Source organism: Vidua macroura, chromosome 10, assembly GCF_024509145.1.
Source record: "Vidua macroura isolate BioBank_ID:100142 chromosome 10, ASM2450914v1, whole genome shotgun sequence".
NCBI classification, from domain to species: Eukaryota; Metazoa; Chordata; class Aves; order Passeriformes; family Viduidae; genus Vidua; species Vidua macroura.
Window position 1 is genome coordinate 21,626,009 of NC_071580.1, and position 23,864 is coordinate 21,649,872.

At 52.6% G+C, this 23,864-nt stretch overlaps 3 protein-coding genes across 7 annotated transcripts; 1 reads left to right on the plus strand and 2 right to left on the minus strand.

The window, feature by feature from the left end:
• Positions 1–3,686: 3,686 nt before the first annotated feature.
• On the plus strand, positions 3,687–7,160 carry TM4SF19 (transmembrane 4 L six family member 19). The gene is made up of 4 exons (XM_053986955.1): positions 3,687–4,026; positions 4,140–4,217; positions 4,673–4,857; positions 5,568–7,160. The coding sequence occupies exons 1-4, from the start codon at positions 3,754–3,756 to the stop codon at positions 5,752–5,754; spliced, it is 723 nt and encodes a 240-aa protein (XP_053842930.1). The 5' UTR covers positions 3,687–3,753; the 3' UTR covers positions 5,755–7,160.
• Positions 7,161–7,217: 57 nt separating this feature from the next.
• On the minus strand, positions 7,218–12,599 carry NEU4 (neuraminidase 4). 2 transcript variants are annotated; one of them, XM_053986927.1, is made up of 4 exons: positions 10,886–12,599; positions 9,930–10,135; positions 9,364–9,619; positions 7,218–8,950 (listed from the first exon to the last, which is right to left on the minus strand). In XM_053986927.1, the coding sequence occupies exons 2-4, from the start codon at positions 10,128–10,130 to the stop codon at positions 7,920–7,922; spliced, it is 1,488 nt and encodes a 495-aa protein (XP_053842902.1). In that variant the 5' UTR covers positions 10,131–10,135; positions 10,886–12,599; the 3' UTR covers positions 7,218–7,919. The 2 variants fall into 2 exon arrangements, with proteins under 2 accessions (XP_053842902.1, XP_053842901.1); XM_053986926.1 differs by lacking the exon at positions 10,886–12,599 and having other exon boundaries at positions 9,930–10,877.
• An 82-nt stretch (positions 12,600–12,681) lies between these two features.
• GAL3ST2 (galactose-3-O-sulfotransferase 2) lies at positions 12,682–23,829 on the minus strand. Of its 4 annotated transcripts, none has more exons than XM_053986943.1 (4): positions 23,600–23,829; positions 14,607–14,693; positions 13,904–14,183; positions 12,682–13,829 (listed from the first exon to the last, which is right to left on the minus strand). In XM_053986943.1, coding segments are annotated over exons 1-4 (1,230 nt in total). In that variant the 5' UTR covers positions 23,602–23,829; the 3' UTR covers positions 12,682–12,968. The 4 variants fall into 4 exon arrangements, with proteins under 4 accessions (XP_053842918.1, XP_053842919.1, XP_053842920.1 ...); XM_053986944.1 differs by lacking the exon at positions 23,600–23,829 and adding an exon at positions 15,755–20,888; XM_053986945.1 differs by lacking the exon at positions 23,600–23,829 and adding an exon at positions 17,517–17,557.
• Positions 23,830–23,864: the final 35 nt, after the last annotated feature.

The window sequence follows — 23,864 nt, forward strand, 5'->3', positions numbered from 1 at the left end:
TTTCCAGTTCCAACTGAGTCGGGAATCTTTTTACATCAGTCTGCAGGTCAAGGAACTACAGGGATACCTCAAACTCAAAATACCTCTTGGGTTTCATTTACTTATTTTTCCTTTCCATAAACTTGCAACTTTTCACGGGGTTGGTTTATCTGAACTGTAAATTTGGGTGACATTTGTATGCCCTAAAGGGAATATTGTCCAGCACTGTGTTGGTGTTTCCTCAGTTAGTTCTAGCCACAAAGACCCTGCAGATGTGCACCCTGGAGAAGTCTTGGCTGAAAGCAGAGTCTCACAGGGCTGTTTGTGGCACAAACAGATTTGCAGGTGTTAAGGAGGGGAGTGGGAGAGACCAGAGGGGTGCTGAACATCTTCCATCCAGGACCAAGGTGGAGGCTGCTTTGGCACAGAACGTTTCTGTCTCACCATTCAGACTCACCTCAGTCTCTGGTTCTCCTTGAAACCAAACCACTCTTGAAACCCAGCCTGCTGTGCAGTTTCCCCAGCCCCAAATGAGTCTGGGGGAGCAGGGAGGTGAAGTCACCTCTTCAGCCGTGAGGAACCAGCAGGGGGACCTTGCCAAGCTGGAATTGCGTTAGGTGGGACCACATTTGGCTGCACCAGGACTGGCTGACTTGGCAGCAAATTCCTTGCCCATAATTGCTGTGCTGACACTTTCACAGTTGAACTCTGGTGTGAGAAAGGCAAGCACACAGCTCCTCACGTGCAGGGCCAAAATTAGCCTTCTGTTAAGATTATTCTTATAAGGAAAAGATCAGCAATCCAGGGAAGAGTGTCACCCGGATGCTTCACACTTCCTGGCGTGGGGTTTTCTGTGGGAGATGATGGAGCAGATCATGTGTGTGGTGGGAACCTCAGATTGCTGTGACGTAGGAAAGGCACAAGATGAGGTTGCAAAACATTTTCTTGCAGCAGAGTGAAAATCGGGTTCCCCTCTTTCTAAGTGCAAAAAGAGAGGAAGGAGAACTTGGACTCTGCTTATGCTGCATATGTTGTTTGTCTTCATTTTGGAGACTGATTTGTTTCATTTAAGGATGGAATACCCTGAGATTAACTCAGGTGCTTGAGCCCAGTGCTAAGGATGCCAAGGTCTCACGTTCAATCCCTGCATGGGCCACTCACTTCAGAGCTGGACTCCACAATCCTGCTGGGTGCCTTCCCCCTCAGACTATTCTGAGATTCTGTGACTAAAATGGGAATTCCTCTCCTGATGCCAGCTCTGATTTTCCTTTCAGAGGGACTGTCTGATAATCTGCTCCTCAGCTTATTTTTGCAAGAGGAATGGAATTGCCTGCTGTAACTTGGCCTCACCCATTCATCTTTTCCCATGTGGCTCTTGGAGGGCTCCCAAAACTCTTCTTTGAGAAGGTTTTTTCTGCCTGCGCAGCCCACGAGCCATTATTCTCTTTGCTTGTGCCACCTGCAACTCCTCTGCCAACAAAACTGTCCCATTTTTGCCTTTTTTTTTTGTGCTACCATTTCCCTGACTCCTGCTCTCGGACACAGAGGTCATTCATGTTCTCCTGATCCTGTTCCTGACCTTCTCTGTGGGAATTGGAGCTTCCCTGTTGCATGTTAACTGCCAGCCATGGCAGATAGGAAATGCTGATATCTGATGGCTTATAATAATGAAGATACCCAGAAATAACCTTCCTCTCTCAATCTTATTACCAAGGCATGAGATGCACACATGGTGGGGATACACTCAGCACCTGAGGAAAAGCTGAGCCACCTGTGAGGAAGCAAAGGGTGGGAGGTAGGAGCCAGTTGACACATGAGAATGTTTATTCTGAAGCTTTTATTGAAGTATTAACGAGAAAAGCATTATCCCAACAGGTTGTTCCAGGAGCAGCAGTGTTCACTACTTGGGCACTGGTTGAGGCATTTAGTGGCAGATGTGGTAGAAGCCTTAAAATCTGAGGTTGTGCCTGATTTGGTGAACTCTGCCAGTGTAAATTCTGAAATGGGGAAGAGCAAGGCAGAGGTTGGCTCATCCAGCCACTCATCCTTCCCTGGAATGGGGACATGGACAGAGGGTCATGGTCTGGTGGGCGGCCCGTGGGGGACGGGATGGGAGGGGAGCACCCGCTGAGGTGTCATAAATAGTCACCCATGGGTGATGCCTCTGGGACAGGGCTCATCCAGGGGTGGACGCTGCTGCTCTGCGTGGCACTGCTGCAGGTAAGCTGGGAAGTGGGGAGAAGTTCCCTGGGCTTTGCTAGAATCTCTGTGCTTTTGGTCATGGAGGTGTGCTGGCAGAAGGGAGTCCTGCTTTGGACACAGGATGGACACAGGACCAAAGCATTTTGGCTTTGCCTCCCCTGCACAGGGGTTTGTCTGTGTTGGCCGAGGAGCTGCTTGCTCAGGGGATGTATGGAAGGGACAGCACACTCTGGGAGCTTCCCAGGGGAAAGACCTCCTGCCATCCCCAGGGAGAGGACAGCGGTGGAGGGGAAGGAGAGTGCTTGGAGAGGTGAAGGGGAGATGAGGAGAAAGGTGAGAGCCCAGGCTGTGAGCTCAGAGGAGCTGGAGCTGTTCCAGAAGGTGGTGGGGAGGTGGGACTCGGTAGAGGGCACTCATGGCTGTGGGAGGAAACGACCACACACAATCCCTGCAGGCAGGACCTCACTGGGGCCAAGAGGCCCTTAATTCCCTATAACCAAGGCAGGGAGGATGGAAATCGAGAGAGGTGGGATTCTAGGATGTGTGGAGCTGATGCCCCCCCGCAGGTGTCTCAGAGCCCTGTTCCTCCGTGCTCAGCCCTCCCCAGTGCCCTGCTGGGACTGGCATGGCCAGACCCGAGCAGACCCTGCTGGACTGGTGTCCCCCAACCCCTCGGGCCGTGCCAGGGCTGGATGTGCTGCCCTGGCCACTCCTCCCTGGCGCTGAGGCCCTGCAGGAGGGGGCTGAGCGCTCTTCCCACAGAACCAACCACGCGGTGCCGCAGCCGCTTCTGCTTTGCAAAGCCAGAGCAAGAAACAGCTTGACCTGGGGCACTTGTGCAAAATGGGCTGCAGTCTAGCAGGAAAGGAGAAAATGCATAAGCCAAACTTCAAGCCAAAAGAGCTCAGGGTAGAGAACAACTGGGAGGCAGGACAACAGCAAACCTGCTATTTTCATCAGTCCAGAGTGACCAAAGGACATCCTGTACAAAAAGGGTCTTGTAGGTGCAGAAGAGAGGCAATTTTGGACAAGGTATCACCTGGAGATGGGCAGGTGCTTTCTAGATAAACTCATAACTTAGTAAGATGCCCGTGGGACTGGAGGATAGGTAATAATGTTTTCTTAATTGAAATGAATTGCTTCAGCATACTCAGACCTATGGTAGGACTAGTGTGTGACAGGGATGGAATTGCAGTCGGATTCAATTGGAGACCAATTTGCTTTCACAAGCAAAGGAGGATTTTGCCTCTTTTTTGGCTTCCTCCTGCTCGTTGTAAACACTGAAAGCCAAATTGAGCTGTGGTGGGCGGTTGGCTCCCTGCAGTAACATTTTTCATAGAACGTCAGACTGGTTTTGGTTGGAAGGGACCTTAAAGACCATCTTCCCCTGCCAGGAGCTGGGACACATTTTGGAAGAGCCACACAAGTCTTGGGGTTTGGTGTGGGAACACCAGTGGCAAAGAAGTATTATAATTTCCATTGGAAATTGCCCTCAAGTAGGGGCAGTGCCAGCAGGGTGGGCTGACACCCAAAAGCACAACCCAGCAACTCCCACCCACCCACAGCTGTGAGATGGGCTCGGGTGGGGAAGCCTCGGGTCGCTGCGGGGCCAAATGCAGCCCTTTCTTCTCCTCCTCCTCCTCCTCCCCGTGTCCATGCAGGACAGCCATGTGTGTGGGGAAGTGCAGCCGGATCGTGGGTCCCTGCCTGCTGGTGCTGGGCACGCTCTCCATGGCAGCCAGCATCCTCCTGCTCTTCCCTGGCGGAGCATCCAAGTACCTGCTGGAGGGGCACATCAGCAGCCACGCCAGGGCCGTGCCGGGTGTCTGGGGAGGCGGCATCGCCGTGAGTACCGCGGGACGCACCCGCCCTTCCTGCCGGGTCTGGAGCGGGGCCAGAGGGATGGAGCAGGGCAGCTGGCTCCCCTTTGTCCCCCAGCTGTGGTTTCGTCCCTGCAGGTGCTGCTGGCAGCGACCCACGTCACGGCGCTGGGGTGGCAGCGCTCCGGCTGCTCCGGCTGCGGCGCCCGCCACAGCGTAAGCGGGGCCGGGACCCGGGCTGGGGCGGGCTGGGCGGGATGTGGCCGTGCCCCAGCTCCTCCGTGGCCCTGCGGTGGGACAGGGCAGGGATCTCCTCTGCCGTGGCCCCGCGGTGGGTTGTGGCGGGCCCCCCCTCTCCTGTGTTGGGCACAGAGCCCTTTCTCGCGGTCCCACGGTGGGATGCGGCGAACGCGCCCTGTCCCACAGCGGGTGCTGGGTGCTGCTCTCCAATGGCCCTGTGGCAGGGTGCCACCTCCGCAGGGGACAGGGCTCCAGTGCGTGCTGGGATGGGCTCTGCAGGTCGCTACCCACTTCTGCCATCCCAGTGCTGCCTCCATCCTCAGCCACAGCTGGGCAGGGCGGTTTTCCCCCCTCCCAAGCTCTGCTGGCAAGCTGCAGCTGCGTTTTGATGCCCCCTGACCCTCTGTGTCCCCCACGGGTGCTCCCTGCAGGCGTTCCTGTCCGTGGTGCTCTCCAAGCTGGCGCTCCTGGGCGCTGCCGCCTGCTTCGTCCTCTGCGGGGTGGGGCTGACCAACGGCCCCCTCTGCTTCTACAACACCTCCGAGCCCGGCCTCGGGCACACAGCCCTCTGGGGCTACCCCTTCCTGGATGCCATTGACCAGGGGCCTGATGCCAGGTGAGGGCTCAATCACTGGTGCTGCCTCATCAATTTAGTGCTAATTAAGTGGATTAATGAAAGGGGTGGGGTGGGTGCCCTATGGTCTGCTGGTGGTGGTGGTTGATGCAGAACCCTGGTAGCTCAAGGAATCCTCACCTTCCATGGATTTCTACATGGTGCTTTCCATCTTCAGCACCCTCCCACCTCCCAGCTGAAGTAATTGTAATATCAACTAACAGAATAGAACTCAAATAAGAAGTTGCAGCATTGTTTGCTCGTTTATTATGAAGTGTAATCATCCCTTTGTATTCACTGTTCGAACCCCACTGCTCCCATTTCTTTACTTCAGACTCTTACCAACATTTCATCTTATCTGAACCCATGGTTAATGTTTTATTCCAATGTTTTTGCACTGGAATATCTTGACATTTTTGCTTCCAATGGTCAGGTCAATTCTCAGAGAGATGGCAGAATTAGTTATTGTATAGGCTTCTTTCCCTCCTGTCGCTATATGTGCTACAAAATAATTCTGTTCTCTTTTTAGATTCACAGACATGCGTAAATGTGATTCTTCTAACCATTCTTTTTCTTGCCTGCTCCTTTCTTTTTTGCTTCTAAGCTTTTATTGTGCTCATCCTCTGAATGAAGGATGGGGTGTCTGGGGGATACTAGGATTCTGGACCTGCTGCAGGCAGCATCCTGCACCTTCTCCCCTTCCTGTCACACAGGGCTGAGAACTACCTGTACAATCGGAGAGCCTGGAGCATCTGCCTGGAGCCCGAGGGCATCGTGACCTGGCACGTCGTCCTGTTCTCCCTGCTGCTGCTCATCAGCGTGGCCGAGATGGTGCTGGCCTTGCTCCAGATCCTCAACGGCTGCCTCGGCTGCCTCTGCGGCTTCTGTGACGGCAAGTAGGGCCCGGTGGTGGTGCCAGGAGGAGGTGTCACCTCGGGTGTCACCTGGCACACTCCACGGAGAGGGCACAGCAGGAGCTGTGACACCAACCCAGTGCAAGAGCCCTGTGTGAGACTGACAGAGCCCTCATGGGGAATGGACACCCCAGGTGTTGAGGTGGCTCGTGGGGCTGATGTGCCAAGGGCTGCTCCTGTGCAGATGCCCTGGCTCGGGCCATGTCCCCTCCCTTGGGGCTGGTGGCCATTCGGGGTTGGGAACTGGCCCGGTGAGGGATGGAGGTGAGGACCTGGCTTCCAGCATCCCGGCATGAGCCCAGCAGCTGCCTCAGCTACTCCTGTGCTACTGAAAGGAGGCAGAGAACCAATTTTCTGATACAGTTTGGAGCATTAAGAAGCAGGCATTCCTTATCATGAGGTGGAAACACGCAGGATATCTCCTCTAACCCAATGTGTGTTGTGAAGCTTCACGACAGGAGGTTTGTTCCATCATGATCAGACAGATTCATGACAAGGGGGCTTCCTAGAGAACACATAAACATCACTTTTCCTAGAACCAGTTTACCTCCATACCTCCATCCCTTCCTGGAAGTCCTCTTTTGATCCTAGAAAGTTGTCTACGGGGGTGTCTGGTGGTTGTACTCACTGAGTGCCCCAATACTGTGATCTTGCCTTGAGCGTCTCTCAGGGCACGAGCTGCTGTTCCTTGTTACATAACTTTGCCACAAAAGTCACAATGTTCCTCATCACCTGTTTCTCCACTGGTTCCAGCTGTGTTCAGCATCCCGTTTGCCTACTTCTACACCCTTTTATCTCCTTCCTAGTTGGTGTTTAAGTTCTATTTTGCAACTTCAAGGGAACTGAAAATTTCTATTTTACATATTGTCTGTCACTTGTCAGCCTCCACCCACCCCGGTGGAAAATGAGACATGGTGGTGTCACAGACTGAAGAGTTGGACACACTTCTTAATCAGTTTCGTTAATCAGTTCCTAATTAGGGCAGTTGAGCTGGTGTTTGTCACCTGCACAGGCCAGGACAGGTGAAGGAGCCCCGAGGAGCCGAGCTGGGGCACTTGGATGGAATTGTGCTGGGGGAGGCAGAGCTGGAATTGAGGTGTAACCCCCAAAGTTCACCCACACACAAGTGTCAGGAGCAGCTGCTGCTCCTTCCTGATAGCAGGACCCCACTCCTCTGCTCAACCCCCTCCCATAACCTTTACAGGACGCAGCGTGGGCCTGGGCCTGCCCGTGCTGGGAGGGGGTTTGTCCCCAGACTGACAAGGGTCAGAGGAGAGCAGTGATGGCCATGGCACATTAGAAAACCAAATCCCAGACCAGACAAAACAGTGACTGGGCCGTTGGGGTGGCTGAACCCCAGCTGGCACCTGAGCACCACCCAGCCACTCACCCCTGTGCCGTGGGCGGGGGGGACAGAATCAGAGGGGTAAAAGTGAGACATCTCCTGGGTTGACATAAAAACACTTTAATAATTGAAATAATAATAATAAATTGTAATGAAAAGGAAAATAACAAAGAGAGAGAACTAAAAGCCCAGACAGAGAAATAATGCAATACAAACATTTCTTTATCATCAGCCCAAATATAAAACCCAGCCCCATCCCAGCTACAATGAAGGAACGGAACTCTACCCCAGCCCAAACCCTCAGAGTGACTTCAGAGAGACCATTGAGAAAAAGAAAGAATTTAACATTATATGTTAAATTTCATGAAAAAGAAAGAATTTAACATTATATACCATGTTTATATAGTATAACTATTTATAACAAGGGGAGGAAAGCCCTCGGGGCAGGGTGGTGATACCAGGTATGACACAGCTGGAGCACCACATCCCCCTGAGCCAGCACACAGGGATGGCACAGGGTACCCCTGGGTGCCTCCCCCCTGCTCTGCTGGTTTTGCCCCCCAATATCTGTTTCCAGAGGCGGCTCTTGCTTGGAGAGGAGCCTGGGGCTGGGCTGGGGGCAAAAGTCTCCCCACCCAAGATAGAATTAAAAAAAATAGCAATAAAAATGAGATAGACCCCAGTGTGGGGACAGTAACACACCTGTGTGCGATGTGGCCGTGCTGGATGGTGGCAGGACCCAGCCTATGGGTTGGTGCTCCAGGATCCAGCACTGGGGTGCTGGGGGGAGCTGACCTGGGCAGGCTCTAGGAGATGAGGCAGCTCCTCCACCTCCTCTTCCTCCTGCGGCTCTGGCGGGGAGCAGCGGCTGTCAGGGGGATGTTCTGGAGCACGTCGTGCAGCGTGAACATGCTGAAGGAGATCTGCTCGTAGGGAGACCTCATCCCGTTCTCATAGAGGCAGGCGAAGGCGATGGCCGTGCCGCCGGCCACCGGTGCGTCCCTGTAGGGCAGCTCCACGTACGCCAGGTCCGAGTAAGCGCTCGGGCCCTCGTAGATGACCCAGGGCTCTGTCCAGCTCTCTGCGTCCCTGGGGAAGGTGCTCAGGTGAACCCCCATGTTCACCCGCGACATGGAGCTGGTGGGGTGGGAGTAGAGGATCCATGTTGGTGCTTGGAAGAAGGGGGTGGGGCTGGGGGTTGCTGCAGAGTCCCCCTGGACCAAGGTGAGACTGTGGGCATCATCGTGATGCCCTGGTATAGGACAGTCCTCATCAGGCTCATCTGGCTCATGGTGGTTGCCAGTGGGCAGCTCAGCACCTCCTGCCTGGCGGGTGGGCAGGTGCCCAAACCCCCGGAGCACCCCAGGAAGCAGCCGGCAAACTGAGCCCCGGAGGGGCGTCACAGTGTCCCGGGAGGCGGCGGGGACATACACGAGCGGTGCGGGGAAGCCAATGACACTGCCGTGACAGCCGTGGGGGGGCTCCACCAGCCGCTGGACCAGCTGCCCCCCGTGGAAGACGGCCCCGTCATCCGTGCTGAGCGCCTGGACCCTGAAGCCCAAGGGGCTGCGGGCGTTGCAGTAGAGGACGTTGGATCCGTCCTCCTCGTCCACAGAGACCAGCTGGCACTCGCCCGTCTGCAGGTTGGGGATGAACTCCCCGAAGCGCCAGCCGCGGCCGTGGTCATCGCTGTAGAAGGCAAAGGAGTGCGGGGTGGTCTTGCAGAGCTGCCCAAAGCACTCCTTGCAGTCGATGTGGTAACTGTAGGCAGGCACCAGCAGCCGGCCAGAACGCAGCTGGATCCCGTGCCCGGGGCCCAGCGCGAACGTCGCCCAGTCTGGGGAGCGGAGATGGGATGGGGTGAAGGTGGGATGGGGTAAAGAGTGACTCCCACGGTGCCCTGCCATGCCCAATGTGGAAAGGTCCCCAGGGCTTCCTCTCAGTCAAGCCAAGCCAAGTGGTGGGGTGGGAGGGCAACAGAGCCCAGTGCTGCCTAGTGGTCCTCACACATGCTCCCCCATGGCTATGGGGCCTCTCCATCTTCTCCCCACTCTCAGTAACTGATATGCATACTCCCTCCATCCCTTTTCCCCTCTGCTTGAGGTCCTCTTCCACCTTTTTTGGAAGCTTGTGGGATTCCTATGTCGAAGTCACCCCCAGCAATGTGACTGGTGGCTCCAGGAGACCAAAACCCAGGGCTCCCCCCATGCTGGCTGCTCTCCCCTCTCCTCACCCCCTGCAGCTGGGTACCTTTGATGGTCGCCCCAATGACCTGCTGCGTCAGGTCTGTGGCTGTGCTCCAGCTCAGGCCCTGGTCAGCGCTGGTGACACAGCAGAGGCGGGTGACATTTTGGCCAGTGACAATCTGGTAGGCTTCGGGTGTCCTGCCCAGCACCGTGATGAAGAAGAGGAAGAGGGTGCCCGTGAACTCATCGTAGAGTGGGCAGGGGTTCATTGACCGATGGTGCTGCAGCGTTGCCGTCTCCAGCACACGCATGTCTTCCCACTGCCCAGGGAGAAGGAGGAGGAGGACAGGACAGAGAGAGGTAAGGACCATCCCAACTTTTTGCCCAGAGCTGAAGTGCTCCTGGATGGGTTGGATGGGGCTTGGAGCAACCAGGGATAGCGGAAGGTGTCCCTGCTCATGGCAGGGCATGGAATGAGATGGCCTTTGAGGTCCCTTCCAACCAAAACCAACCCTGTGATTCACTCCACCCATGCCAGCCCCCTCTCCCCATGTGGATGTCTCCAGGAGCCTGGCTGTGCCACACCCGAGTGATGAGGACAGTCCCCACGCTGGCGCACCCCAGTCCCACCTCCACGTAGCTGCCGTAGATGGTGCCGCGGCGCAGCACCAGCAGGTTGGCGTGGGCATCGTCGGCGCTGAGCCGCTCCTCGGCGAATGCCAGCAGCTTGGCTGCGCAGGGCAGGTAGAGCAGGGCGGGCACGCGGTACGTGACGCCGTTGGACTCCTTCTCGAAGAGCACGGTCCGGGCCGGGAAGTGCCGGGAGCCCATGGCAGCTGCAGCAAGAAGGTTGTGGTGGGCTGATGAAGGCGGGGAGACCGGCTGCTGGGCATGGCCAGGGGCACGGGGCTGTCCTTGGAAGGGTTTGGGTTTAACTTGGTGGGCTTGGGTCTGGGTAACCCCCTGGGAGCAGGAGCTGAGGGACAGGGCTGGGGTGGAGAGGGGCTGAGTGTGCACTGGCAAGTCACCACAGCTCAGAGGTGGGTCAGGGCATAAGGTACCAGCGAGGAGGCTGACCTGGGGACCCCAAAATAAAATAAAATAAAATAAAATTAATTTGATCTTTAAGATGCTTGTCAGGGAAATCAAGGCCAGTGAGCAAAGAGCAGGGTGAGATCTACAGCTCCATGCTCTCCTCCAGCAGGCATTGGGAGGGCAGAGACCTCCCGAGCAGCCCAGGCTCATGGCGACAGGGTCAGGGAGTGCTCCCGTTCCTCTGCTGCCTCCAGTGCCACGGACCCAGCTGACCCCTTGTTTCCCCTCCTCTGTGGGGGGAACCTGAGGTGCACAGCGCGGACAGTGGTGTCCCCAGCTGAGCTGTCCCTGTGGCAGTGGGTGAGAGCTGTTCCCAAAGCCTTTCCTGTCCCCAGCTAACATGTCCCTACGTTTTCCTGGAGATTATCACCACAGAAGGAGACGGCATCCACTCCAGGCTCAGCTGGAGCAGTCACGAGCCACTCTCCCCTGTGGTTTCATCAGGAGCTTTTGCTGATTCGACAGCCCCCGGAGAAAGTGAAGGCACTCACCGGGTCCCGCTCAGCTGGAATGTCGCCTCTGTCCCTCGGCCGCACCACGGAGTAACGCCGGCTTTCCGCAGAGCTGTCGCCTCAGTGCTTCGCCGCCACCCCCTCTCCTCGCAGGGTCCCCCCTCCGACGGGTCACGGGGCTCCCACGGCGGTGCCCGGCAGAAATCCCTGAGTCAGCAGTGGCGCTGCCGCGGCGCCCGTGGCACAAAGGCGCCGTTATGGGCCCGGGCAGAGCCGGGGCCCCGCGGCTGCCGAGCCACCTCGCTCGGACCCCCGGGAGGGGAAGCAAGAGGATCCATGGGGCGGGAATTGCATCTCCTGCCTCATTTCCCTCCTCCTGCAGGCTGGGAGAGGCTAGACTTCCCTGTCCAGGGGCTCCAGCCCATGGTCACCACAGTCCACCCTGCCGTGAGCTCCCCAGCCTGGGAGCTGTGGTCCAGAGGGTCCCAGCCCTTCCAGGACCCCCAACCTTCCGTGGACCTCCAGCCCTTCCAGCCCTTCCAGGATCCCCAGCCCTATCAGGACCCCCAGCACCACAGAATCTACAGACTTCCCAGGAACCCCAGCCCTCCCAGGATCCCCACCTACACATAGATCAGCTACTAAGAATCTATTTTTATACCTATATTCCAATATTCCATCTCTGTGATCAGTTTAGCTAAAAGGGCTTGGCAAAATTAATATGGCAAATCATGGATCAGAAGCTCCAAGGGGAAAACTGAGGTGGAGGCTGCAGAACTGCCAGGGAAGGGCCCCTGGGATGGCCCAGGGTGACCACGTGCGGCTCCAGCAGCTCCGCCTGGCTGCTACAAAAGCCTCGGTTAATTTTAGTGAGGGAAAGTGCTGTTAATCTGTGTTGTTCCTGCTGGACACCTGGGCTGGTTAACCCCTGCCTCAGCTGCCAAACACAACCGAGGAAAATCCTGGCTCTGCTTCTCACCCCTCTCCCCCTGACAGCATCACTCCTGCTTCCTAGCTGGAGCTGCTGCCCCACAGCTTCACCCCCAAGGCAACATCTGGACCCCAGATCCATCCTCCCCATCCTGCCATCCAGGGCCCTGCTGCTGTGGCAGTGCCAGGAAGGTTTGTGAGGATGGCAGCACCAAGCTCAATGGATTTGGTGTCATTGCTTGTCACCTGCTCGCAACACATCTGTCAGTGCCAACTTACATGGACAAACCCCCAGAATTTTAAAGCTGGACCAACATCTCCTCCTGCTTGTGCTGGTCAGGGCAGCAGTGGGGACCTGGATGCACCAGTGTGCCCAAAGCTGCTCCTCACTCCATCCCCTCCTAATCCATGCTGGAGAGTTTGGCCAACACAGCAATGGGAGCCCCAAAAAAGCGTCTGCTGATAAAGGGCTTTGGGGATGATTGCACCCGAAGGAACATCCATGCCCAGGCACCCTTGCCTGAGAGTGAGGGGCAAAACCACAAAACGTCCTCCCAGGGGAGCTCCGAGCTCTCCCACATGGGACAGAGTCCCATTCACCTGGTGACAAATGTGACAGGCACAGCTTACAAGCCACTGGGCAAGGCAGCCAGCCTGCCTGGCTTTAGGCAGGATGCCTGAGACCCCCACACCAAAGGCAGCTCCAGCAGCGTGTGGTGATTAGTCCTCACTGAGTGTGGACTAACCTCACCCACCATCTCTCCTGCTTCTTCGAGCACTGCATCCCCTTGTCACACTCCCCTCACTTCCCTCCCTGTCCCCTAAACCCTCCAAAGTCAGGACTTGCTCCAGTGAGCTGTGACCAGACTGATGCAACGATGGATATCAAATAAAATCAAATGAAGGCAAATGATCACACTCCTGATTAATGATTAAGAGGCTGGAATGTCTTGGCCGGCTGCAGCCAGCCTGGCTCCCTCCAGCCAGGAGCAGGCAGGTGGGATCACCCAGGATCTGGACAATGCAAAGCCTTTGGCTCAAGGTCCCCAAAAAGAGACCAACCACCAACTTGGTGTCCCTAAACAAAGCCCCCACTGCATCCCTCTCATGCACAAGAGTCCTGTGGGTCAGTTACATGTCAGACAAGGGGTGATGCAAAGCAGTGGGAAGCCACAGTGGGTTGCCATATGTCCTAGTTGGACCCTGGAAGCTGCATCTTCTCCTGGAGACTGGTCCACAGCAATGGCAACCCCACATCTTTCCTCTTCTTGTGTGGGTGTTGGACAGCATAAAGGTAGGACGTGTACTGGAGCTCTGGTATGACCATTTTCTGGCAGGTTCTCAGAGTCGTGTTGTCCAAGTCTTGTTTGAGGTTGTAACCCAGGATATTTGCAGCCCCTGACTGGAAAGGCAAGAGAGCTTTATTCCTGATGTGATCCTTCCTCACTGCCTCCTGCTCTGAGAGACAAGTCTCCATGAGCTCCTTCTGTCTGATCCGCAGGTGATCCACCTCCTTTTCCAGCACCTCGAGCCCTATGGTCTGCTCAATTCTCCTCCAGAAGCTCTGGTTGAAGTGCAGGTAGAGCTTCCAGTCCAGCGAGCACCACGCTTTTATCTGCTCCTCACTTTCTGGTGTCAACATCTGGACAGTGTCCTGGCTTCTAGAATTGAGCTTGAAGTAAATCACATCATCCAGATCCCAGCACAAAGTGTGCTTCAAGAGGATCATGGACTCATCAAAGTAGTCTGCTATCAAGATGAGGTGGAAGTTCTGCTCTATCTCCTCCAGGACAGCCTGGGTGTAGTTCGTGTCATCCTCCGCATTGTTATCATAGCCAAAGTCAAACCACATGATATTCCTGGCGTAGATGTTTTTCCTATAATCTGCTGGGTGGTAATACTTTGTGGGTGATTCCAGGAACTTGTTCACGTTCTTGGAGCTCCTGAAGGCAGGCACAGAGTCCTTGTAGTAGATGTAGGAAGACTCCAGCAGAGGAATGGGGTTCCTCAGGATGGAGAAGTAGAAGGTATTGGCTGCCATCACCTTTTTTACCTATTTGTGGGAGGAAGAAGAGGTTAGTCTTGTCCCAAACAAGTTTCTCCTCAGGTGTCATGGCTCTTTCTTACCTCCGAGGGGTTAAACCGCAGGTGATTGCACATGATGTTGTAATTTTGGCCTATGGTTTCAAAGCCCTCCACAAAGTGGGCCACGAAAGTCCTTGGGTATCCCAGGTGGAAGAGCTGGTCAGCAGGGAGGGCGACAGTGAGGTTGTACCTCTCTGCGAACCTGAACATGATGTTGAGCACAGTGCTGCTGGCAGTCTTGTGGGTTTTGAGGAACATGACGTTTGTCTTGGCATGGCACAGCGTGGGAGAGATCAGCAGCTCCTCGTGGCTCTTTGAGATTCTGCAGGAAGGTGACACATGGGGCAAAGAGACTCTCTGGTGCTGCACCCCATCTCTGAGACCTGGCAAAGCCAAATCCAGGTGCTCCTCTGACACCACACCTGCAGATGGTCCAAGGCTGCATCCAAATCAGCCCCAACCCTCCAGTGTAGATGTTTTCCCCCTCCAGTTTTCCCCCTCTCCAGATTCTCACTTACCAAAGACTTCAGCTCAATCCCCTTTTTCCCACACAGCTGGTTTGGTCCCTAAGAGGCTGCACTTTGGCTAATTCAATTCCTTCCCCAAACATGGATCTAGGACCTCGTTTTGAGCCACCATCCTTTGAACATTAGCCCAAGGCCTCATGAGAAATAAATCAGGTGTCAGAGATCAGGTCCCAGCTGCTCCAGGCACAGGAAATTGTGCAACCTTGCTTCTGCCTCACCTGTAATTATTATTCTTCATATGGAAGAATCCTGAGAGGCAGGAAAGTCCCAGGCAGAAGCTGAAAATGATAAGACACCTGGCATGCCTGGAAAAAAAGAAGAGTTTCAGTGGATTTTTATCCAATAGTCCTTCCCCAAACCACATTTCACATCTTGCCCTCAGGAACTTTAATCAATGTGAGCACAGTTTTAAATCTCAGTTTTGGCAGCCACCTTTGGACCATGAGCTGTGTTAGAGGCAAGACAGTGAGAAATTGCACTTTCACTATTACTCTTCTAGTTCAGCCTTTGGCAAGACACAGTGTGCTTCAGGCAGAGCCTAAGCTCTTCCCACAGCCTCCTGCTCTGCTTGGCTGCCTTTTGTTTTGCTTTTCTTTTGGTTTTCTGGGGCTTTAGAGCTTATTCACTATTCAAACTCCTAGATTATTCACCAGAAAATGAGCTCTTTGTAGGGGTATAAAGACTTCCCTGGTGAGAAACCTGAGCGGCTCCTGTAATCACATCACTCCATAAGATGGGGATTGGGAAAAAAAAAACACTAAAATGAGGAAAAAATCCACTAAACTGAGGTTCTTTTGCAATATAAATAGGATTTTTCAAGACAGAAAATCAAGTAACCCAACAGCACCTGTAAGGGATTTATTACATCCCACTTTGAAATGGGGGGGGGGGCTGGGATAATGATGAGAGAGGAGTCTTTTCCAGCACTAATTAAGCAACCACGATGTATCAAAGGTTACCTGCACATTGCAGGGGTTTGGAATGGGATGGTCTTTAATGTCTCTTCCAATGCAAACAATTCTATGATACCATGATCACCAGTGTACTCCAGCTGGGACACAGAGGGGATCATCTGAGGGTTTGATGCCCACCTAAAAGGAGTTTTTCACCACCAAGTTTGATCTCACTTCTCTCACCTAGAAGCTTTTTTAGCTCTGTGTGAATCTCATATTTGCAGACATGGCCAAAATGCAGCAGATCTGGCTCAGCCTTTACACTGTTTTGAGAAGATATAATCCCAATTTACAGCATGGTATGGTCACACTTGTGGTTTCCACTTTCCAAAGGCAGCAAGCAAGCCTTCAAGCCTTCCTCCAAGAGCCCTTCCCAAAGCCAGGGAAGACCCCCATCCATAGCTGGTACCAACCTCTGACAGGAATTTGCAGCACAGCTTCTCCTCGAAGAGTTTCAAGACAGACCTGCCGGCAAGATTTCATCAAGATTTCCTGAATTTTTGGCCTCAGGCCTGTTAGGAGGATGGGAGTGGGACAATCCCCTGTCCTTGGAGATGAGATGAGAGAAGAAAGCAGAGGAGCCCATGGGCAGTGAACAGGCTACATGCAGCCCCCGCACCAATCTTCCTGGTCTTTCATTTAAACTGAGGCTGCCTTATATCTGATGCTTTTCCAAAGCACATCACCCTGCCTGCCTGGAGGTCCTTCCTAAGCTGACATCCTCCTGCTGCACCTTTTCTGTTGAGTTTAATGGGTGCAGTAACAGTCCATTTATTAATTTAGGGGAGCCAAGGGCAGGGATCAGGGAGATCCCAGGGAAGAGTGTGGGAAAATAGAGACCCTGGGGATGAGAGGAGGGTTGCAGGTACACAGGGTGCAGGCCAGTGCACTCATGGAGTCCTGCCCGCATCACCCCCTGGGCTTGGGCACCCACAGTTGCACTTGCAGGGCTGTCACTGGCTCCAGTGTGACATCCCCCCACACACTGTGGGAATAAGGTGGCTGAATAAACAAATCTCTCACAGAGGAAACTGATGGCACCTTTCCCTCCTCTTACAACAAGCCTCCATCATTTCTGCACATCTTGTGCTTGGAAACAAATGAGCTCTTGAAATGTTTTTACTGACAGAAAGCATGTAGGATCTTCACCTGGAGCAGACATAGTATTTCGAACACAGTGTGACTGCTCTCCCAGAAAACAGCACAGGGCCAGTGTGGGATTTGCTACAGACCTTGCTTCCAGCATTCATTCCAGAATGAGTAAGATATGACAACTGTTTGAAATTCTGCAGAGAATGATTACATTTCAGGCACTCTATGCTTCAAATACATGTAATGGAAATTATGAGAATATCAAGAAGCATTTGGAAAATGCTCTCATGCACCTGGTGTGGCATTTGAGGTTGTCCTTTGCAGGAACAGGAGTTGCACTCGATGATCCCTGTGGATCCCTTCCAGCTCAGAATATTCTGATTCTATGCCTGCAAACCTGCACTGCGGTTTCACCCCTGCTTGGCCCCCACCACCCTGGCACATCTCTGTGAGAGCCTTCAGCTGTGTTCCCTCAGTGTCACACACCCCCCTTTGTCACAACACTGCAAGTCTCTGCACAGCATCATGGAATTGTTTAGGTTGCAAAATAACTCTAAGATCTGGTGAAGCAAAGTTCAAGAGAGAAAGCCCAAATTTGAATGCTGTACTGAGGTTACCTGAACGAGCCTGGAAGACCTTTGAGCAGCACATGGGAGCTGACTGCTAAAACACAAAATTCTCAGAAGCCAAAAAACCCACGGAGCGCTTGGCAGGGCTGGTGCCAGAGGTTCCACTTGCCTTTCCAGCCCATGCTGTGCTATCTCCCCTCTGGGAAGAAAACATGGAAATCTACCTCTCTTAGAGGTGCAGCTTTAGATGCTTTAAGGCTTGGGACCCCCTTCTTGTTCCTTTGGCTAAAGCCGAAAATAACAGACATCTGCATCAAACTAACAAGGTCCTTTTAAATTAAAAGACCTGGAACACAGGCAAGAAATACTAATGGAAAAATGAATCCCTTCCCTGCAGCAAATTGTAACTAACTCTATAGGTTATTAACAACTTCCAGGGATGACTTGAACCAGACCTTCCTGCAAAACAAGTTTTTGTTCAGCACCCCAAGCACTCAGCTCCCTCTGCCCTTACCTTGGAGTGCACCCAGGGCTTTTCATGCTGCTGCAAGCTGGGAAATATCTCCTTTTGCAAATCGACTCCAGTGCCTGTTTGTCTCCTCTGGCGCTCAGTGGCCAAGTCTCTATTCCTAGCATCCGTTCACTGCTATAAATGTCTGGGATGGGTGAGGACAAAGGGAGTGGCTAGGTGTTCCCAGCAGTGGGTGGGAGTTAATTAATAAGCCATGAAAAGCACTGGTATGGCAGGACATCAACACAGGTATAAAGAGCTGCCTCGGGACACTGTGTTTGCAGCAGTTTTGCTGGGAAGGAAAGGTTGAACCGGGATTCCTTAGAGGGGATCCCTTTCTCCCCTGGCTGCAGGAGGGAGGCTCACAGTAGGATCCAGGGCTGGTGGAGGACCTTTGTCACCCTGCACAACATCACATCACCAGGGGCCATGGTCAGTGCCTGCTGTCCCTTTTATCTGCTTCTTGCTCAATGGGTAAGGATAGGAATTCCCTGCTGGACACATTTGGCAAGAGCAAATTAGGGACAACAGCAAATCAGGAATGGTGTTCACCTATGGAAAATTCCTCTTAAAACATTTAGACTTCAAACTTTTTGGTAAAAATGCAATTATTGTAGCTGGAGGTTAAGAGCTTAACAGACTTGGCTGTATCCAGGCCTTGCGAGGGAGAAATCTTGCCCCTAAAGGGGCATTATTTTATGCTTTATCTCTGGTGTCATTAACAACTGTTACAATTCGTATTATGCAAGAATTTTAGATTCCACTGAGGCTGCTGTACACTAGGACTTAACACGATGGTTGCAATTTGCCCTGGGAGAGCAGAATCTGTCCCACAAGTCTGGAGGTGGGGTCAACTCCCTGCTCCCCATACTGGGATGAAGCTAATGCTCTCCTCATTTGGGCAACTAAAAGTGTACCCACATCTCCCAGCCTTGGATTAGGGGAGATTGTTGTTACTTTGGTCTTTTATAGCCATGCCGTGATCCATGCACCTCCTGGTAGTCCCCTTTCCCTCCCCACACACAGTGCCACCCTTCTAACCCTTGTATGCTGTTGGTGGGGGGCCAAATCCTCAGCACTCCAGGATCCTTCACCTACATTGCTACATTTCCAGAGCACCCGAATACACAGCATTTCTTTTCAAATCACAGCTTCCCCAGACCAGCCCCAACTCCAGCGCTTACCAAGATGCAGAGATTAGCAAGGTGTAGGGTTGCTTTCCTTGAGTTTCTTAGTAGAACCTGAGTCAATGTGCTCTTTTATGGAGAATTTCTAGGGTTACTCTTGGCATAGCACCAGCTGCTGCTGGCAGGGGGGGCACGTTTCAGTGACCTCTTTCTCCTGTTACATTACACACGTCAGCTGTGCCATTTCTCGCTCAGGAGCCGGTAGAGCCCACGGATCACAAAAGCCCATTTTTTACACTTTTACAATTGATTCATTGCTCTCTCCTGGGGTGTCATACATGAATCATCAGCTTTAGTTATGCCAAAAAAAAAAATGGTGCCAGGCACAAATACTTGTCCTCATGTGGAGGTGGGCTGCTCAGAGACTGGGGCAGGGAAGGGGCAGCCAGGTGACACAGAATTAATGAGTTGGGGTGAGATTCATCACTCCATCCTGCCTCTGCTTCCTGTTGGAGGTCAGGCCCTGGGGGAGTTGGCCCCTTGCAGCAGGATGGCGAGAATCAGAAGGTGGAAGTGCAAAAACTCATGGGTTCTGATAAGGGCAGTTTATCAGGTAAAGCAAAACCTGCACAAGCAAGCAAATCAAAAGGAATTCACTCCCTGGCTCCCACCACAGGCAGGTGTTCGGCCATTCCAGGAAAGCTGGGCTCCATCACGCGTAATGGTGACTTGGGAACAACCCCATTCCTCCTTCCTCCCCAGCTTTTATTGCTGAGCACGGCCTCCTCCAGTGTGGGAGACCTCTGTGCTCAGTCAGGGTCAGCTGCGTCTCCCCCAGCTCCTTGCACACTCCAGTCCCATGCTGGTGGGGCAGGGCGAGGAGCAGAACAGGCCTTAATGTTGTGTAAGCACCACTCAGCAACAGCTACAACATTCCTGTGCTTCCATTGCTGATCCAAACACAGATCCAGACCAGCCACTGTCAAGAAAATTAACTCTGTCCCAGCCATAATCCTGTACAGAGACAGGCAAAACCAGTAGAGAGAGCCAAGTCCTTACCATGCCAGAAGACCACTGGTTCTAAGTGTGGAGCATTCACAACATTCTAGTATTTAAGTCTGTCTCAGAAAAATTAGAATTTTGGACAAGAAACTCCTGTCACAATGATTCTTTCTAAAAATACACATACATGTACCCACCCTGTCTCTCCCTCCTATAAACAACAGTGCACCGCTACATGAAAGCATCACTGAGAACAAAGAAGTAAGGTCTAGTAAAAAGAGAAAATAACCCTGCACTAACTCCTCCCTTGTATTCCCCCAGGGAACTGCTTTATTGTTTAGTGTAAGGAACAACAGTAAAACTCACATGGAGCTTTAGGATCTTCAAGTGTAAGGAAGATGGTTAAATGGAGCTATGCCAGAACTTCCCTGGCCACAGCACAGGTTTGTGTGTCTCCCTCCCGAGCACCCTCTCCGTACACAGCTGAAAAAGAGAAGTATGGAAAGTTCCACTTCCTAAAAAAAGCCTTTCATATGGAAAGTCTGTATTTTACACAGTGATGGTCAGTAGTTTAGGGGGGGGGGAAGAAAGAATGGTGTAGGAAAAAGGCAGAAAATATAAACAGCCTGATCCTGAAAGAACTAGTTGCATCAGCCTATCCTGGCAGAAAGCAAATCCTGCATATTTCTTTTCCAACGACATCATGGACTTCCCATAGTTTTTCATCACTCCACACCCAAGCAGCCTGTGTTGCACAGGCTATCTTCTCTTTTCAGAGACACAGAATTCCAGAACCATTTGGGCTGGGAGAGACCTCCAAGACCAGTGAGTTCAGCCCGTGATCAATCCCCACCTTGTAATCAGCCCCGAGCACTGAGTGCCACATCCAGGTGTTCCTTGAACACCTCCAGGGATGGGGACTCCAGCACCTCCCTGGGCAGCCCCTGCAATGCCTGACCACCCTTTCCATGACAAAATTCTTCCTTTGCAAATGATGGCATTGTTCACTTTGCTTCACCCCAGAAGAGGACAATCAGCTCCTCTCTGACTCGTCCTGAAGGATGAAGGGAGAGGTGGGGAGCATGCCATAGTGGAGAGAAAGGATTGAATGGACAAGAGTGGAGAGCAGGACTAGATAGTGACAGGCCATGGAACATATGGAGGTATTTCTGACAAAAGCATCCATGTGGCCAAGCTGAGAGAGGTGTGAACTTAGAACTGTACTGAGAAGGCATTGCAACACATTGCTGAGCACAAGCCAGCATCTTGAGTGCAATCTGACAGCGTGCAGCCTTGTAGCGATTGTGTTCTGCCTCAGAACAGAAGAAAACACTCTTCAGGATGGTTTTTCTTCCAAGAACAAGGCTCTGGATGGAACATTTATTTCACTGCTCTGTGGAAGAGCCAGCATCACTGAAAAGCAGGTTGTGGAGAAGATGGCTACTGCGTAAGACACCACCTTCCCTACTCTCATGGCATCCAGTAAGGCTTTCCTAAAAAGCACACGTGAGTAAAATCCATCAATGGGCTCCCTCTGAGCACAGCCAGAGCCAGCTTATTACCTGAGCCACAGCCCACCCAGGCAGTCCAGGAGAATCACAGAATCACAGGATGGTTTAGGTTGGAAGCTCACTTTGTTCCAACCTCCCTGCCATGGGCAGGGGACAGCCTTCCATTAGGCCAGGCCACTCAAATCCCTGTTCAGCCTAGAGAAAATTGTGAGAAAGAGCATAACAGGCTTTGCTGACATCCTGCCCATGTTGACAGAAAACATCCTTTTGCTGTAAAAGGTCATCAGCTTAGTGACACTATTTACCTTTAGAAAATCCTGACTCTTTCTTATCACCACCTGCTTCATTTGGATACAAGAGAGCCTAGGTTGTGAGAGACACGTATCAGGAAATATGGATATGACTAACAAACACCAAGTAAGCCTGAAGATGAATGATTCACTTCCCTCTGTAGCTGAAGGGTGACAATGTGGTTTTGTACAACAAACCATAAATTACAAAGCAGACTGTAGCAAATAAAACCAAACCCCAAAACCAACAAAACCCTTCATGTTAGAATAGAACAGTTCAGCTGGAAGGAACTTAGGACAATCATCTGATAAAACTGCTTGACCAGTTCAGGGCTGCCCTAAAGTTGCACCATTGCTCAAATGCCTCTTAAACACTGACAGTCTGGGGCATCAACCATCTCTGCAGGAAGCCTGGTGCAGTGTTTGATTATATGCTCTATAAAGAAACACTTCCTAATGTCCAGCCTGAACCTCCCCTGGCCCTGCTTTGAGATCAGCATTCCCATAAGATCATCACTTCCTTCTCCATGCTCCCTCCTCAGGAAGCTGCAGAGGGGGATGAGGTTGTCCCTCAGCCTCCTTCTCTCCAAACCAGACAAACCCAGAGCCCTCAGCCTCCTCCCAGGTCATGCCTTCCAGCATGCCTTCCATGGTTCTCTTCTCACTCAAGCACCTTCCCACCGTCTCTAACGCTGGAGTGCTCTGGGTGAGGCCGCCCCAGTGCTGAGCACAGCCAGGCCATCCCCTCTCCTGGCCCACTGCCCACGCTGTGTCAGGTGCCCCCAGGATGCCACCTGCCCTCCTGGCCATGGTTCCTGCTGAGCTGCTGCCAACCAGCATGCCCAGACCCTTCCAGAGGGCTGCTCCCCAGCCACTCCTCTCCCAGCTTACACTCGTGCTCAGCCTTGCTCCACCCAAGTGCAGAACCCTGCACTTGGACTCAGTAATTCTGTGCCACTGGCATTGCCCCATGGTGCATCTGTGCAGATCCCTCTGCAAGGCCTCTTGTCCCTCCAGAGTCCACAGCACTCCCAGCACAGTCACAGAGTTTGGGTTTGGGTTGGAAGGGACCTGAAAGCCCATCTCACTCTACTTTTCTGCTAGGGGAAGTGACAACTTCCACTAGATCAGGTTGCTCCAAGCCCCATCCTTTTGGATTATCACTCCAGGTTATCCCAGATATTATCCAGCCAGGTTGGGAAGGAAAATTTTACACCTCCCTGTGAGAGCAAATCATGATTTGCTGGGAAGAACAGATTGGAAGTCAAGAAAGCGGAATACTGGCATGCCTAGAGCCTGCCCCTGGTCAAGCAGGAGGGCTGGGATCCCCCCCCTCATCCTGGCTGCTGCTATTTCTCCTCCAGTTAATAAAATCCAGAAGCTGGGCCTCCAGCACCCTCTTCTCTGGCCAGTCCTTCCAGCACTGCAAACCTGTACATGGGACAACACTGATGCTTACTGGGAAAGCCTGGAGGTGGCATCACTAAAGAGGCCATAGCCAGATGCTGCTGTGGGCTTTGGGATAAGTGTATTAGATAAAACAAGTGAGGAAGTGTCTCAGGTTTAGCTGGGTGCGTATTAAATTACCATCTGTTAAAGGCAGGGCAGTTCTCTTCTGTTCACTGGGCAGTTTTTATCTCCCACAACCAATCCTCCTTCCAGGAGATCTCTTCTGTTCACGCCCAGTGAGTGTCCCTGCATGGCTGAGAAAATTCCATCATCCCATGGGGAGATGCTCTGCCAAGCATTCCTACCTGGATATAATATGAGATTTTGGGACACCACAGCAGCTTTCTTCTCCACTGCATTTCCAGAGGAAGACCAATTTTCCTCTGAAGGTGGTGTAGATCACCACCACTGGACCTTCGGAGGAAAACTTCACCCTTCTCTAGGATCCCTGCTCCAGCAGAAGCACAGCTGGCACTGCAGGAGGGCTGCAGCCACCATTTAATGGGACTGCTGCCACCACCCTGACCCACAAGGTGTCAGGTCCTATTCTGACTCTTGTCAGTGGGTTTTTTTTTTGTTGTTGTTTTTTGTACTATTGCATTTGTATTTTAATTTTCCTAGTAAAGAACTGTTATTCCTATTCCCATATCTTTGCCTGAGAGCCTCTTAATTTCAAAGTCATAATAATTTGAAGGGAGGGGACTTACATTTTCCATTTCACAGGAGGCTCCTGCCTTCACTAGCAGACACCTGTCTTTTCAAACCAGGACAGGAAAAGCAACACCTTCACTTGGAAGACTTGCATCCACAGGTTCTCCTGTGTCTCTGATGCTTCACTTGCACAGCCTAAGTGAGAAAATGCTTCCTTTGGCTGCTGTCACTCATAAATCAGAGCAGACCCAAGGGGAGAGAGAGTTGGAATACTCATACACACACAGTATCTCTGTGTTTGGTTTCAATGTTCAGACTAAG

Coding starts and splice junctions, on each gene's coding strand:
- GAL3ST2 (XM_053986942.1), bottom strand. CDS start 14,752: ATGTGGTTTGGGGAAGGACTATTGGATAAAAATCCACTGAAACTCTTC. Junction 14,184..14,606: donor ATGAAGAATAATAATTACAG/GTGAGGCAGAAG, acceptor ACCTTCCTGCAG/AATCTCAAAGAGCCACGAGG. Junction 13,830..13,903: donor TGCGGTTTAACCCCTCGGAG/GTAAGAAAGAGC, acceptor TCCCACAAATAG/GTAAAAAAGGTGATGGCAGC.
- NEU4 (XM_053986926.1), bottom strand. CDS start 10,736: ATGTTAGCTGGGGACAGGAAAGGCTTTGGGAACAGCTCTCACCCACTG. Junction 9,620..9,929: donor TCTACGGCAGCTACGTGGAG/GTGGGACTGGGG, acceptor CTCCCTGGGCAG/TGGGAAGACATGCGTGTGCT. Junction 8,951..9,363: donor CATTGGGGCGACCATCAAAG/GTACCCAGCTGC, acceptor TCCGCTCCCCAG/ACTGGGCGACGTTCGCGCTG.
- TM4SF19 (XM_053986955.1), top strand. CDS start 3,754: ATGGGCTCGGGTGGGGAAGCCTCGGGTCGCTGCGGGGCCAAATGCAGC. Junction 4,218..4,672: donor GCTGCGGCGCCCGCCACAGC/GTAAGCGGGGCC, acceptor TGCTCCCTGCAG/GCGTTCCTGTCCGTGGTGCT. Junction 4,858..5,567: donor GACCAGGGGCCTGATGCCAG/GTGAGGGCTCAA, acceptor CCTGTCACACAG/GGCTGAGAACTACCTGTACA.